Raw genomic sequence first — 13,078 nt, 5'->3', positions numbered from 1 at the left:
AGTTGCTCTATAGTTGGGTTTCATAGTTTTGTTTTAGGATAATATATGGATAGAGTGAGCAGTACTTTCTTGTTTTTTTGGGGCTATGTTCCACTAGGCCTTTGTGTTTTAATCTTCATGCTCATTTGTGTGGGGGTAGGGGGTTCAGGCCGATTGGTTCAGTATCCTTTAAGTCTATGAGAATGAGCTGTGCTGTCCCCAGTGAGATCAGGAGCAGCAGTGATACTGGGTTGTTGATTTTCCTCAGATGTGGTCTGTTAATTAAAGAAAAATACACAAAGAAAGAAAGGTGAAGAGAGAACACAGAGGGTAGTTACTTCTGTAATCGGCAGACAGTTGTTTGGGATTTCTCCCCATCCAGAGATGGAGTTTATGCAGGGACAGTTATGCTTTTAACTTCCTCAACGTATAAGGGTTATGACTGTGAAAAAGAAAGATTTACTCTTGTTTCTTGACTCCCTTTTCCCCCTCTAAGTTACTTTTTAGCTCTTCTACCCAGTTTATCCTGGTAATGGAGTAAAACCCTTACATGACAGTTATTAAGTGTTTTAAATGGATGGGAGTCTGATTTCCCAATTTTAGTCAGGACAGTTTTAATTGCTGAGGTTATCATGTTAATTAATACATTTATTTTTTAGCAGCAGCAGGAAGACTAAAGTTCCGTTAGCACCATGAGGCCTCATGGGAGAAATTTGATGAGTCTGGAAGGGATATCCAACTGCACTCAGCAAGATTAGGAAGAAAGGCCCCTATTTCATATGAGTGATGCAATTAGATAATGAGGATCATTTAGATGTTGGAAAACGCTTTTTACAAGAAAAATCAGTTGTGAATTACTTGGTGGGATTTCTAATTACTTTGTTTCAGGAGGTAAGGTAAATTGTTCAATATGTTATTTAAAGGGATACAGAACCTTTCACCTGGCAATCTCTTATTGTCTCAGCAGCAATTTGGACAGCATGGCAGGTTCAACTGCCTCTTCCGGCTTCGGTAAAGTTGTGCCCAAAACCATTGTTAATGACACTGGGGGCAAGGGGAGTGGCTAAGCTCTTGCCCTGTTAGTCCAGTAGATGCCATGACTGTCTTATTTTTATCCTGGTATTAAAAGATTTCTCATGGAGAATTCGAAGATAATTCAAATTGGTGCAGGTTGCTATGTCAACATTTTGTGTATGCTTAAAGCCCTGTGGGCAAAGACCATAGCTTCAGAGATGGCTGTCTTGCGGACTGTCCTGCAGGAAACTGGTGCCAGGGAAATTGTAAGGACAGGATGGGGGATTCATTCATTACACATATGTGACTTTATTGTAGAACCCATCCCAGGCATTGTCACTTTTGGCTTGCTACCAGAATCTGAGCGAAGCCTAATGTCTGAGAGAGAATTGAATTGGCCATGATATCATCAAAAGTCTTAGCATTTGAAAGCTTGATTAGGCTTCAAATGGGACAAACATCATACAATAATGGGCTAGGAATCAAGTTTACTAAGCCACAACACTTTCCCTTTTTGCAAGGGTGCTGTAGAAATGGGGTCGGAGTATACAACCTTGCTGGGCTTTTATGGCAATTAAGTATCTTCGGCTGGCTTTCCTTTTTTTCATGTTGATCCTAATAAGTGTTGAACCACAGAGAGGCAGCAGGCAGTAAGCACTGGCTATGGGGTTAAAGGAATCAGACCCCCTTGTTTCCTACAGATCACCAAAGGAAAGACATACTTTTGGGGCACTACAGGTACTACTTTATTTTTAGTTCCTCACTCACTGCTTTTGGCCAGTAGAGTAGAGCCTCTGCCACTTTGTTGGGGTTGCTCTTCACTCTCATCACTCTCAGTTGTCTAGGCATTACTCCAATATGTCCTAAAAATACACAGCTTTTCTAGTTGGGTGGAATTTGAATGATGTGATCAGATGGTGGACTGGGTTAGGTGGTTAGGAAACAAGCTAATAATTAGGTTGTAGTCGGGAGGATTATTAGCCTATGGGGTATTGGAGGTTATGTTAAGGTGTGAAGGATTGCCACCCTTTGGCGGTGCCCTTGTTATGGACAGGTACACTGACATTAATTTTGGGCATATGCTCATTAGGGTCAAAAGTAAGGGGCAGGTTAATTTCACAATAGGTGGTGCTATCCATTTATAATCATGCCATAGCTAAGCCATAAATAGAAAAAATTACATCTTATTCCCTTTGGGTTAGACTTTTCATAGATTGATTGCTTATACTCCTGGTGGGGCCTTTCCGTCTTTTGACATTTTATCCCAGTTATCTGCCATATTTTATTTGTCAGTCCTTTCCTTCTGAAGATAACCAGTTTTGGTTAGCTGGCATCAGAGGCTAGGAAGACATTTCATCCATTTGTTTCAGGGCTTTGGAGTTACCATGTTCAGATAAAAAAAAACGGTCACTCTACCTTCCCTATGTAGCCAGTCAGCAGTGCAGTGGCATTTAGGTAGAGTGAAGCAGGCAAAGTTATAGCCTTCATATTGTTGGCTACCTGCCACAGTTAAGGGTTTAAGTTATCAAATGAACAACTTACAGTATTACTGACAGTTCTGGTGAGGCTCAGAAAGAATTAAGGGAGTAGTTATGGAGCCTTAGTGGCCTTTGGGCAGTTGGTAAGCCATCAGAAATGATGTTTTCAGGGGTTTAAGTCATCATATAGGGTACTCATTCAGAGATTGGAGATTGCAGTATTTATGCTACATGGCCCACTTTGTGGCAATGGTTTTATAGTTCCTTGAATGCCAATGAGGCTGTATTGGCACTGCAAAGGGTGGCATAATTGTTTTTCCCCCTTTTCAGTTTCCATCGGGGTTGTGAAGTCCAAGACAGATCAATGGGAATGATGTTTCCAATATATTTAAGACAGAGCCTCTTGTTCTTTAAGTCATCTGTTACTGTGAGCATGTCCCTTTCTCAGATAGTTATGTCCTGTAACTTCAGCTAACCTTCTAGCACTTTTCAGTGGTGTGACTTTTGTCTTTCAATGGCTTAGTTACCAGTTTGCACAAAGTATTGGCTGTTCAAAGATTGTTCCATGAGGTTTTTCCTGTCTTCTTCTGGTAATTGAGCAGTCCCTGAGTCTCCTAGGTAAGGCCAGTTAGTGAAGTAATCAAGAGATATAGTATTCGTCTTTGTATCATCCAGATTCATTTTTATGGGGTTACAAGTTATAATGTTGTGTCTGTCTTAATTATCATTTAATTCCCAGTTACACTTCATGCTATATTTGGGGTCATCAGTCAGGTCTGGTCTCATCCCTCCACCTTTCTTTTCCATATGCCTTGGTGGGGGGAGTTTCAGGTATCTTTGGGATGAAGTCACTTCTGACACTGGCTGGGTGGCATTACATGTCGTCCTGCCACTTATTTGTTGAGCCATTTGGGAAGAAGTTACCCCAGCATTGTTCAAAAGTGTCTTTATGATTCATAGTTCCCAGTAACTCGGAGGATGACAAACAAGATTTTCCATATTCCATAATTACTTGGGCTTCTTATTGACAAGTTTATTGGGGCTGAGCCTTCTGTCTGGTAGCATTAAGGGGACAGAATCCTCCTGCCTATGGGGTCTCACACTTACTGAGCTCTGTGACTCTGTGGACCTGGATCTACTATGGAGGAGGCCAGTTGAATTCACCTACATAGTATTGCTGCAGGGAGTAGCTGATACTATTCTCTTTTGCAGAGGCATCTACACCATTTAATTGACTTTGGAAGGAACTTTCAAGGTACACAAAGACAACATTGAATCATTATATACATATTGGTGGATAGGTTTAGTTGTATTTGTTAAAAATCATTAAGTTTATGTTTCTGTAGTTATAATACTGTGGCATACATTTACTTAACAGCAAAATATATTTTCAGCTGGGTAATACACATTGGTGGTCATGTGGCTGACATGCCAGGAAAGGGGGAGGGAGGACAGCATACAATCCTTACAGCCTGGTGGGTGAGATAGGGCAGCCATCTCCTCATCTTCATTTCCTCCTTACCCCTTCGCTCCTGGACAAGTTTAGCAGGGTGCATGATGGGTTAGTGAGTGTCTCACTATGCAGCATTGCTGGAAATGTCATGCATGGCCAAGAGGGCACTCAGTGGTTCACAACTGGGACTGTGAAGTCAGGCAAGAAAACAGGTGGGATGGTTTTGGCTCACTACTAGAAAAGGTTACTCATGACAAACAGACCACAGAGGTGGTTTATCAATGCTGTTATTAGATTTTCTGTGCTTATAGTCTGGATCTTCAGCTGTTACAGTTTAAAGGCATGCAATAAATGGGCCACAATGGCATTATGTGTTTGCAATAAATGGGACACAATGGCATTATGTGTTTGCAATACATGTGTTTGCAATAAACTGATCACAATGGCATTATGTGTTTGCAATAAACGGGTCACAATGGCATTATGTGTTTGCAATAAACTGGTCACAATGGCATTATGTGTTATGATGTTTTTTTCAGGTAGCAGCCTTGGTATTGAGTACAGCTGCACCATTTCTATTTGCCTAAGTAGAAGAGATAAGGATACATTGTTTTTCTTAAAAAGCTGTTTGGTTAAAACTTGTAGTTGAAGGTACATTCATTTCTCATACTGTAAGATGTAATATTAGGTATATATAGTGTGTGTGAAAAGATATGAGTACCTTTAAGCAGTTTTAGTAGGCTCAACATCACATAATTTATTTGATGGCAGTCACCTCTACCTCAGTATGTGCTTTCATAGCACTTTGCTTTTAAAACTAAGTATAGCACAGGCTCATTTGCATACATAATCACTGGTCATGGGCATGCAAAATTAGAGGCACATTTTTTTCTCCTTTCTTACCTGATGCGCCCACCACACCATCAAATAGGAAAACACTGCTATCCATGTGATTGAGCCAAAAAAGGTGACAGGAAAAAACTTCTGGGATGCCTGAAATTACATAAATAAATAAATTAATTAACACTATAGCAGCACACAGCAAAACCTTCAATTGCTCAATATGAAAATCATGAACTATAGAAAACTGCAGTCTGAGTCAAACAGGAAGCCTACAGACAAGAATCCTCTGTATTCTGAAACATATAATACCGCTGTTTAAAACAAGGAGAAAAAAGGCTCGAAAATATAGTGAGGTCATAAAAAGACAAGGAGGCCGAAGAAATGGCAAAGGAGAAAAATCTAGCAAGAATGAGTTTTTTTAAACAATCTCCTATATACCTCAATTAATTTTACAGTTTGGCGACTATTAAAGTCAGTCTTGCTGTTAGTATTCATGATATATACATTAAAGAATATAGTAGAAACAAAGTCCAATAGATGGTAATCAAAAATGTATTTGGGGTTTCTGGCCTACTCGTAGCACACCATCAGCTTGCTTCCTTTGTAGCATGGATAATTGCTGAAAGGGAAAGGAGTACTAGACTTATACACATGTCTTTGGTCTTCTACATAAATGCTGGAGTAGGAAAACTGGCATAATTGGATAACATTAATTCAAATAAAAGGAACAAATATAAGGGTTATGTAAAAATATCAAATCAGTCAAATCAATCATATAACCAAACACATCTGCCATTAGCCAGGCATTGCATTATTTATATTCAGTCCCGCAAGCAGTTAGCCATATACACAGAAATCTGAGTGTGTGTGTGTGTGTGTGTGTGTGTGTGTGTGTGTGTGTGTATATATATATATATATATATATATATATATATATATATATATATGTGTGTGTGTGTGTATGTGCGCGCGCGCACGTGGTCTCAATAACACTCTTGACAATCAGCCATACAATCTGACATTAGGTGTGTGCAAACAATTCAGAAGAACTCAAGCAGCCTATCATCAGAAAAAATTCCAAATAAAAAAAACATTTTTTTGAGAATGATTGTTTATATATATATATATATATAAAATCAATAAAACTGTTTGAAAAAAAAAGAAAAAGTTCCAAAGTAGAAAAGAAAACTTAGCACAGTAACACAGAAAGTAAAGTTTTTCAAGCAAAGTAAACACTTAAGCTTTCATGTACATTTCTTCAGGTAAAAGAAAGAGTATAGGTGAAAGCATGTGATGTTTTAACTTTACTTGAATACATTTATCCTGATGTCTGTGTTCCTCAGTTGAGTTTTCTTTTATACTTTCATACTCTACCAAAATGCACCACCTGTACCTGGCATGAGTAACCAAACCTGAAGCTGTAGTCAGGGCATTACCCTTCTGGGTCACAGACTGAGCTTTGATAGACAAACACAAGAAACCTGTGGTATGTATTAAATGCAGACAATGATTATAAATAAACAAATATATAAATAATAGTACATTATTTACAAATATATAAATAAGAGTGTATTCCATTTCATTGAATCACACTACACTGAACATAAAACTGAAATAAATTGATTGTAAACATTTTACAGAATCACTTTTACTGAAAAACTTTATTAGACCAAAAATACCTCTAAAACCTGATTTTTGCAGGGGACCATGCCTCCCAGACTAACTTATTTAAAATATACTATCTCCATTGTTGAACAAAGTAGAGAAAAGAGAAAACACACACAGTGAAACATTGCTTACATGGAAACACAAAATACACCAATTGTGATGCACTGTAGATTTTACAGTTTTCAGTCAAACACGATTCAGTCAAACACATACCTGTCAACCTCTAAGAGCAAGAAATCTAGACAAAGCCATGAGTAAAAGTAGGACAAACGCCCCAAAATAAGGACACATTTTAAATGATGCTCTTACAAACTTACAAATTTCATAAATGACAGGCTTTGCATTAGCATGAATTATCTGAAATGTATGAAGTTTGAAACTCAAATGTCTGTAATTTTCTAACATCAGTCTTTAATTACTTGGTACTAATTTGTCAAAAAAACACAATTTTAAGAAAAACAGACCATAAATATGAGGCAAAAATCTAGTCATTCTGCAAAAATCTGAGCAGTTCAGAGGTATGGTCAAACTGGATTTCAGTCACTTGATTTTCAGTCAGTTTTGTTCAGTCAGTTATGACTCAGCAAAATGAGATTCACTCAAAAACAGCCTCTGCCATATGTGTGTGTGTGTGTCTGGGTGCACACACACACACACACACACACACACACACACACACACACACACACACACACACACACACACACACACACACACACACACACACACATATGTGTGTGTATATATATATATATAATTTATATCTATATATCTATCTATAGATATATATATATATATATATATATATATATATATATATATATATATATATATATATCTATGAATCCCTATGAGATTATCAAAGTTTTAAAACTTCGAAATTAATATGGTCAGGACCATATGATAGAATTTTGAAACTTCAAACGTATTGAATGGAGACTGCGGCACAGCACGGAATGGGAAATGTAACCTTTTCCACGATATAGTGCGATCTCAGAGTTGGCATATTTAATTAGCAGGGGGTGTGGGGAGTGCAGGGGGGCTTGCTCACCTAAAAAATGTTAAAAATATAATTTTGTTTGTTTTTTTATTTTCTTTTTTAATGTTTGAAGTTCTGAAACTTTGATCATATGGTCTTGGCCATATGAATTTCGAAGTTCAGGAACTTTGATAATCTAACATAGATCCATATAAATACTTATACAAAAAACATAGCATGATGTTTTCACCAGGAATTGCCTAGCAGATGGTATTGACGTGCAAGGGTAGGAACATTAAACTACTTAAGTTATGTGCAGCATCTTTGTGAAATAATTTTAGCGTTGGAAAAACACAGAAGTGGTAATTAAACAGCAGTGCTTTAAAAGAATTACCTGAAATTCCAGATAATTAGGGAAAGCTGGAAAATATTTGCAACATGTTAGAAGACAATGTTTCAGAGTCCACAGAAACCTGGAAGGTTTTCCTGTGAAGTAAGATTTATCAAGGCTGGAAGGTATATCTCCGAGTTGGGAAGTCTATATTGAGCGTTTTGAAATTGCCATTGGAAGTTTTGTTGGATGGTATCCTGAACTGCTGTTTTTCTTAAGAAGTATTGAGCTGGACACATTTGTTTTGTGTAATTATTAAGGCATTGCTTCAGAGTTTTTTGTCTGCCAAAAACTTTTTGTTATTTTTGCTAAAGCCTTTAGTGGTATGGTAAACATTTTGCATGCCAGATACTTTAGGTGTATATGTTATACAAAGCATTTTCTGCAAAGACTTTTTACCCAAGTGCCCAGAATATTTTATTTGTTAAGTAGGCATGAATTGAAAGAAAAGTCAGCAATTGTTAGTGCAAGACCATTGTGAAAGACAGCTTCACTGCTGAATTTACTTTTATAATATAACTGTTACCACTTGACAATGTGAAACTTGGCGAAAGGGACTTTTTACTATTTACTTTACCTTCTGTTCATAACTGTAGCACAAATACCAGTGCGAGAGCTGGTGAGAGAGTCGGGGGAAGGGGGACCTTTAGTTAACTTCTGTGCTTGGACTTTACAAAGGAGTATTACATGACAGCTGATTGCAAGGTACTTTGGAGTGCTGAATTCTTGCAGGAGGGGTTGTAGTGCTGATTAATGTCTACTGCAGAGCAACTAATTCAACCTCCTGTGAAGTCTCTTAGCCACAACAATGACCTGCAAACTATCTGGTGATGTTTAAAAGGCTCTTCTGGCTGGAGGTGTGGAACTGATCCACCTGAGCATACATTTTAGCAGCACATTGCACAGGGGAATCTCTCCTTGAGGATATGTTCAGTGTGGTGACTTCAGCAAAGTAATAAAGAATTTACTGGATATGGCTGGGATAATGTCAGAGTCCCAAATCTAAAAGATTCATGAATGGCCCTTTCCAGGTCAAAAAATGGTAACAGTACAATTATTTTTGATGAAATAAATAGTAAATGTTTGGTTAGACACAGGGACATTTAATAGCAAAGAAACCATACTGGAAATTTTTCAATAGACCAGTTTAGGAGGACTTTACAGATGCTGTTAAACGGTGAATATATCAGGTAGACTCACAAAATGCAGATAGTTTTGTGACAATAGTAGAAAGAGCACTGTGTTGCAATAATATATTTAAGCAGTTACTTAATTCATCAAATGACAAAGTTGTGACTAAACGGAAAGGGACCATGTCTTCTATCAATTATCACAAGTGTGGAAAGTGTGGTATATTGCTGATTATTGTAGGGGAGGTAAAGTGGAGACCCCTACACAGGTTACTAAGGATGTCAGGTGGTGATGAGGTCATGGAATGTGACCGAGCCTTTACAAAGCTCATTGTGACCATATTGTTTTATTATTCGCTGCAAAACAAATAAAGTGTCTCATAAAAATGATGGACAAGAACTTCTGGGCTCTTAGATTCTGGTAGCATGGTTATGTTAGTAGTAGAAAAAAGTCGCACTTTATGAGGACCATAGAGGCAGTATGCATTTGTGGGTAAACAAGGTGCTGCCTAGTCACCCAGATGAAAATACAAACCCATCATGGGCAGATCCAGGACTGTTTTTATGCCTTATTCCCTCCCCAGTATGATCATAGAGAACTTAATTTACTCATAGAGCTATGGTGACAGTGAGAGGGGCTTAACATTTAGGACATCGAATAGCCCCAACCACAAAGGTAGAATCAAGCTATCCCACTGGTTTAGAGGATGTAGGTATCCTCACCACATTAAAGATAGATAAAACTGTAAGGCCTGGCATTCTGTGAAAATGTAACATTACAACCACTGCTCCCCCTAGTTAACAAAGTTCAGTTGAGACAGTTAGGAACTTTTTGGAAATGCCCCCCCGACTACTACCTACAAAAGCTGCACCAGACATGACCACTGGGAGGAAGTCGAGGGGCAAACATGGGACATAGAGGGATTATATCATTCAGCTTGTCTGGGAACCCTTCGTAAACCCCACAGCATGATTTAGGGATTATTGATAGAGACAGGGAAGCTTGGTTTCTCTTCCTCAGTTTGCTACTGCTCTGCTCTTACCAGGAGAATTGTTTTACAGACTAGATGGATGAATGGATAGAAATATGACACATATATAAATGCATGCATACATTTATGTGTGTGTGTTTGTATCTGTATATGTATATATATATATATATATATATATATATATATATATATAGATATATATATTACATATAGATAGATATGTGTGTGTGCATGGGTGTGTGTATCTCTCTCTATATATCTATATATATATATATATATATATATATATATATATATATATATTTGTTTCCTTTGTGTTTAGGATTTTTTTTCTGATTACAGTGTTGTCTGGTTTGCGCAATTGTGTATTCAGCATTCTGGGTATTCAGGCTATTGTGTCTACCCATGTTTACTGCTTTATTTTATTTTTTTTACATTAGCTGATATACTCCAACAGATACTCTTTTAATATGTATTAGGATATACATATACATACAGTGGATATAAAAAGTGTACACATCCCTGTTAAAATGCCAGGTTTTTGTGATATAAAAAAATGAGACCACAATAAATAATTTCAAAACTTTTCCCATCTTTAATGTGACCTATAAACTATACAATTCAACTGAAAAACAAACAAATCTGTTAGGGGAAAAAATATAAAAAATTAAAAACGTAAAATGAGCTTGTTGCATAAGTGTGCACACCCTTAAACTAATACTTTGTTGAATCACCTTTTTGATTTAATTACCGCATTCAGTTTTCTTGGGTAGGAGTCTATCAGCATGGCACATCTTGACTTGACCATATTTGCCCACTCTTCCTTGCAAAGTGCTCCAAATCTGTCAGATTGCGAGGGCATCTCTTGTGCAGTTTGAGTATATTTTCCAGTCTATTCTGTTTATGTAAAGTTAGCAAACTGCACAATGTCCAAACAATCAAACAGAGATTCAAGTCTATGTTGTATAGTATAACACTGAATCCATAAAATGCAGAGTGTACTATCAACATAAACTGTACAGGAAGATAAACGCCAAACTTTCTGCAGCAGACAAAAGTACATATTAATACCAGCCTAATATGCAATTAAAATATCATATACATAATTTATAAAGTACATTCTGAAAGTATATGCTCTACTACCCCCATCTCCTTGACTAACCAAACAAGAGGAGTGTTTTTTTCTTTTCAGAGGCCAGTTTTGTGTTGAGTGGTGGGAATAGAACAGCAGCTCCTGCATCTGCTTATTGAACTAAAGTTTATCTGTGTGTGGATAGTGAAAACTGTTTTTCAAAGGCTGTTACAGGGTGCAGTAGGTATGGCAGTACATAAAAGATATATGGAAGGCTATTTCTCTTAAACAGTTTTAAAGTAAAATAATTTTTGGAACATTTCTGAAAATTAATTGACGTGTGCAGAAGAAACATTTTCTGGAAATAAATGCAGATGTTCTACTGACTTAGTAAGTAGACAACTTTCTCTTGATATAGTATAACTCATTCTATGTCTGAAAAAGTTCAATGACGATTTGTAGGCTTTGATTTTATTTATTTGTTTTTTAAGAATTTAAGAGGTCTGTTCCATGACACTTCATTTTAAGCCATGACATGTGGTACAGATAAAACACATGGCTACGTATAATTAAAGTAAAATCAGTATGAAAAACATAACAGTTTCACTATAAGATGTACAAGCCTAACCATAACTCTCAAACTGCAGACATTGAAAATAGGAGAAAAGGCCCCTGGAAAATAGGACCATTAAGCTAAAAATCTAGACATCTAGTTAGCATAAAATCTGAATAATAAATAGCACATAACTATTCACACTTCCAGTAGGAATGTTGGATACTACTCAGAAAATTATCCTTAAAAACCAGAGTGATAAAAATGATTGAGAAATGTAAGCATATTATCAAAGAGACTATAAAATCTATAGACTTTAATGAAATGTATGGCAACATTTTACCACAAAAGTTTATTTATTTTTGCTTCAGAAAAAGGGAGATGTAAGATGTGTGTCCTCTTACTTCAAGTTATTGTTGCCACTAATACATTGGCCATGTAGTATGGTTTTCTGTGTTCTAGACTACTTCAAAAATCACATGTGATGAGGAGATTTAGGAAATTGTGTGGATAGGTAAATTAAGCCTGCAAATAGGGACATATCTCCAAATATAGTGACATACTAAATCAAGCCTGAAAACAGGAATGCAAAACAGGGGCATTTGAGAGGTCTGCTCCCAACAGATAATTGCAAACTGGTTTCCCTGAACCATGTGACTGTGCAAAAGAACTGTCATCTTTTTTGCATAGTGCAACCCTCCCAGCATCCCGCGAGGGACTTTTCTATAAACTCTCCCTTACTTAAACATAATAACTGATGCTTAAAAAAAACATGAGGCAAAGAAAAATAACCTACAAAAGTGAATGTAGTAGCTACCTAATATAAAACAAAGTTTTGTAAAGGTAAGTGATGTCAAGGAGGCAGCCTCTGACCAGTTAATCATTGACCACATATTTGTCATTAAAAATAATACACAAAATTAAAGGTAGCATAAAGAGAAACTAAATTGTCAACAGAAACAAGTACAAAGAAGTAAAAAAATAAGCATATATGCAGAGCTGCAGTATATATCACTAAAGTATAAATCAAATGCTCTCATTTTTGTCTTCACAGTTTTAAGACTGTTTCTGTTTACTTCCATCCTGCATATGGAAGTATTAGTTCGTATTTTTCTGAAGCAGCATATACCAGACCCGGTAAGCTGGCTGGATCATGAACTTGTCAGTAAGAAATGTGCACCCCTCGTCTCACAAGCAGACCCATTTCAGATCTCTAGAACAAAGTTCTTGGAGACACTGCAGTATCTACTGATCTTTAACTTTATTATTTTTTTGTTTCAATAAACATCTTTATAAAATTATCACATATGATATAGGCAATCTTACAGTTATATAAAAGAAAAACAAACAACACTGACACTGCTTTAGTTGCAAACATTATACATCACAGACACATTGAAACAACTATAGTTGTAAACATTGTAAATTACTTATCTATCCAGTCATTGTCAGTTAAGCATTATATGGCTCATTCAAATTCTGCATCTTAAACCTCATTCCTTCTCTGCATATATTGTTCCCACAAT

The 13,078-nt window shown here is 36.7% G+C and overlaps 1 protein-coding gene across 1 annotated transcript in view; it reads right to left on the bottom strand.

Annotated features, from left to right (window-relative positions):
- SLC24A2 (solute carrier family 24 member 2) overlaps window positions 1-13,078 on the bottom strand; it is a 2,356,155-nt gene that overhangs the window by 124,071 nt on the left and 2,219,006 nt on the right. Inside the window, exon 9 of the mRNA XM_044061027.1 lies at window positions 4,828-4,917. Coding sequence (XP_043916962.1) covers window positions 4,828-4,917 — 90 coding nt within the window. The remainder of the gene's footprint in view (window positions 1-4,827; window positions 4,918-13,078) is intronic.

This window comes from Protopterus annectens, chromosome 2.part0, assembly GCF_019279795.1.
Source record: "Protopterus annectens isolate FY-2018-M chromosome 2.part0, PAN1.0, whole genome shotgun sequence".
Lineage (NCBI taxonomy): Eukaryota > Metazoa > Chordata > Ceratodontiformes > Protopteridae > Protopterus > Protopterus annectens.
Note: the sequence above shows the minus strand (reverse complement) of the source record. Positions and strands in the feature narration are given on the sequence as shown.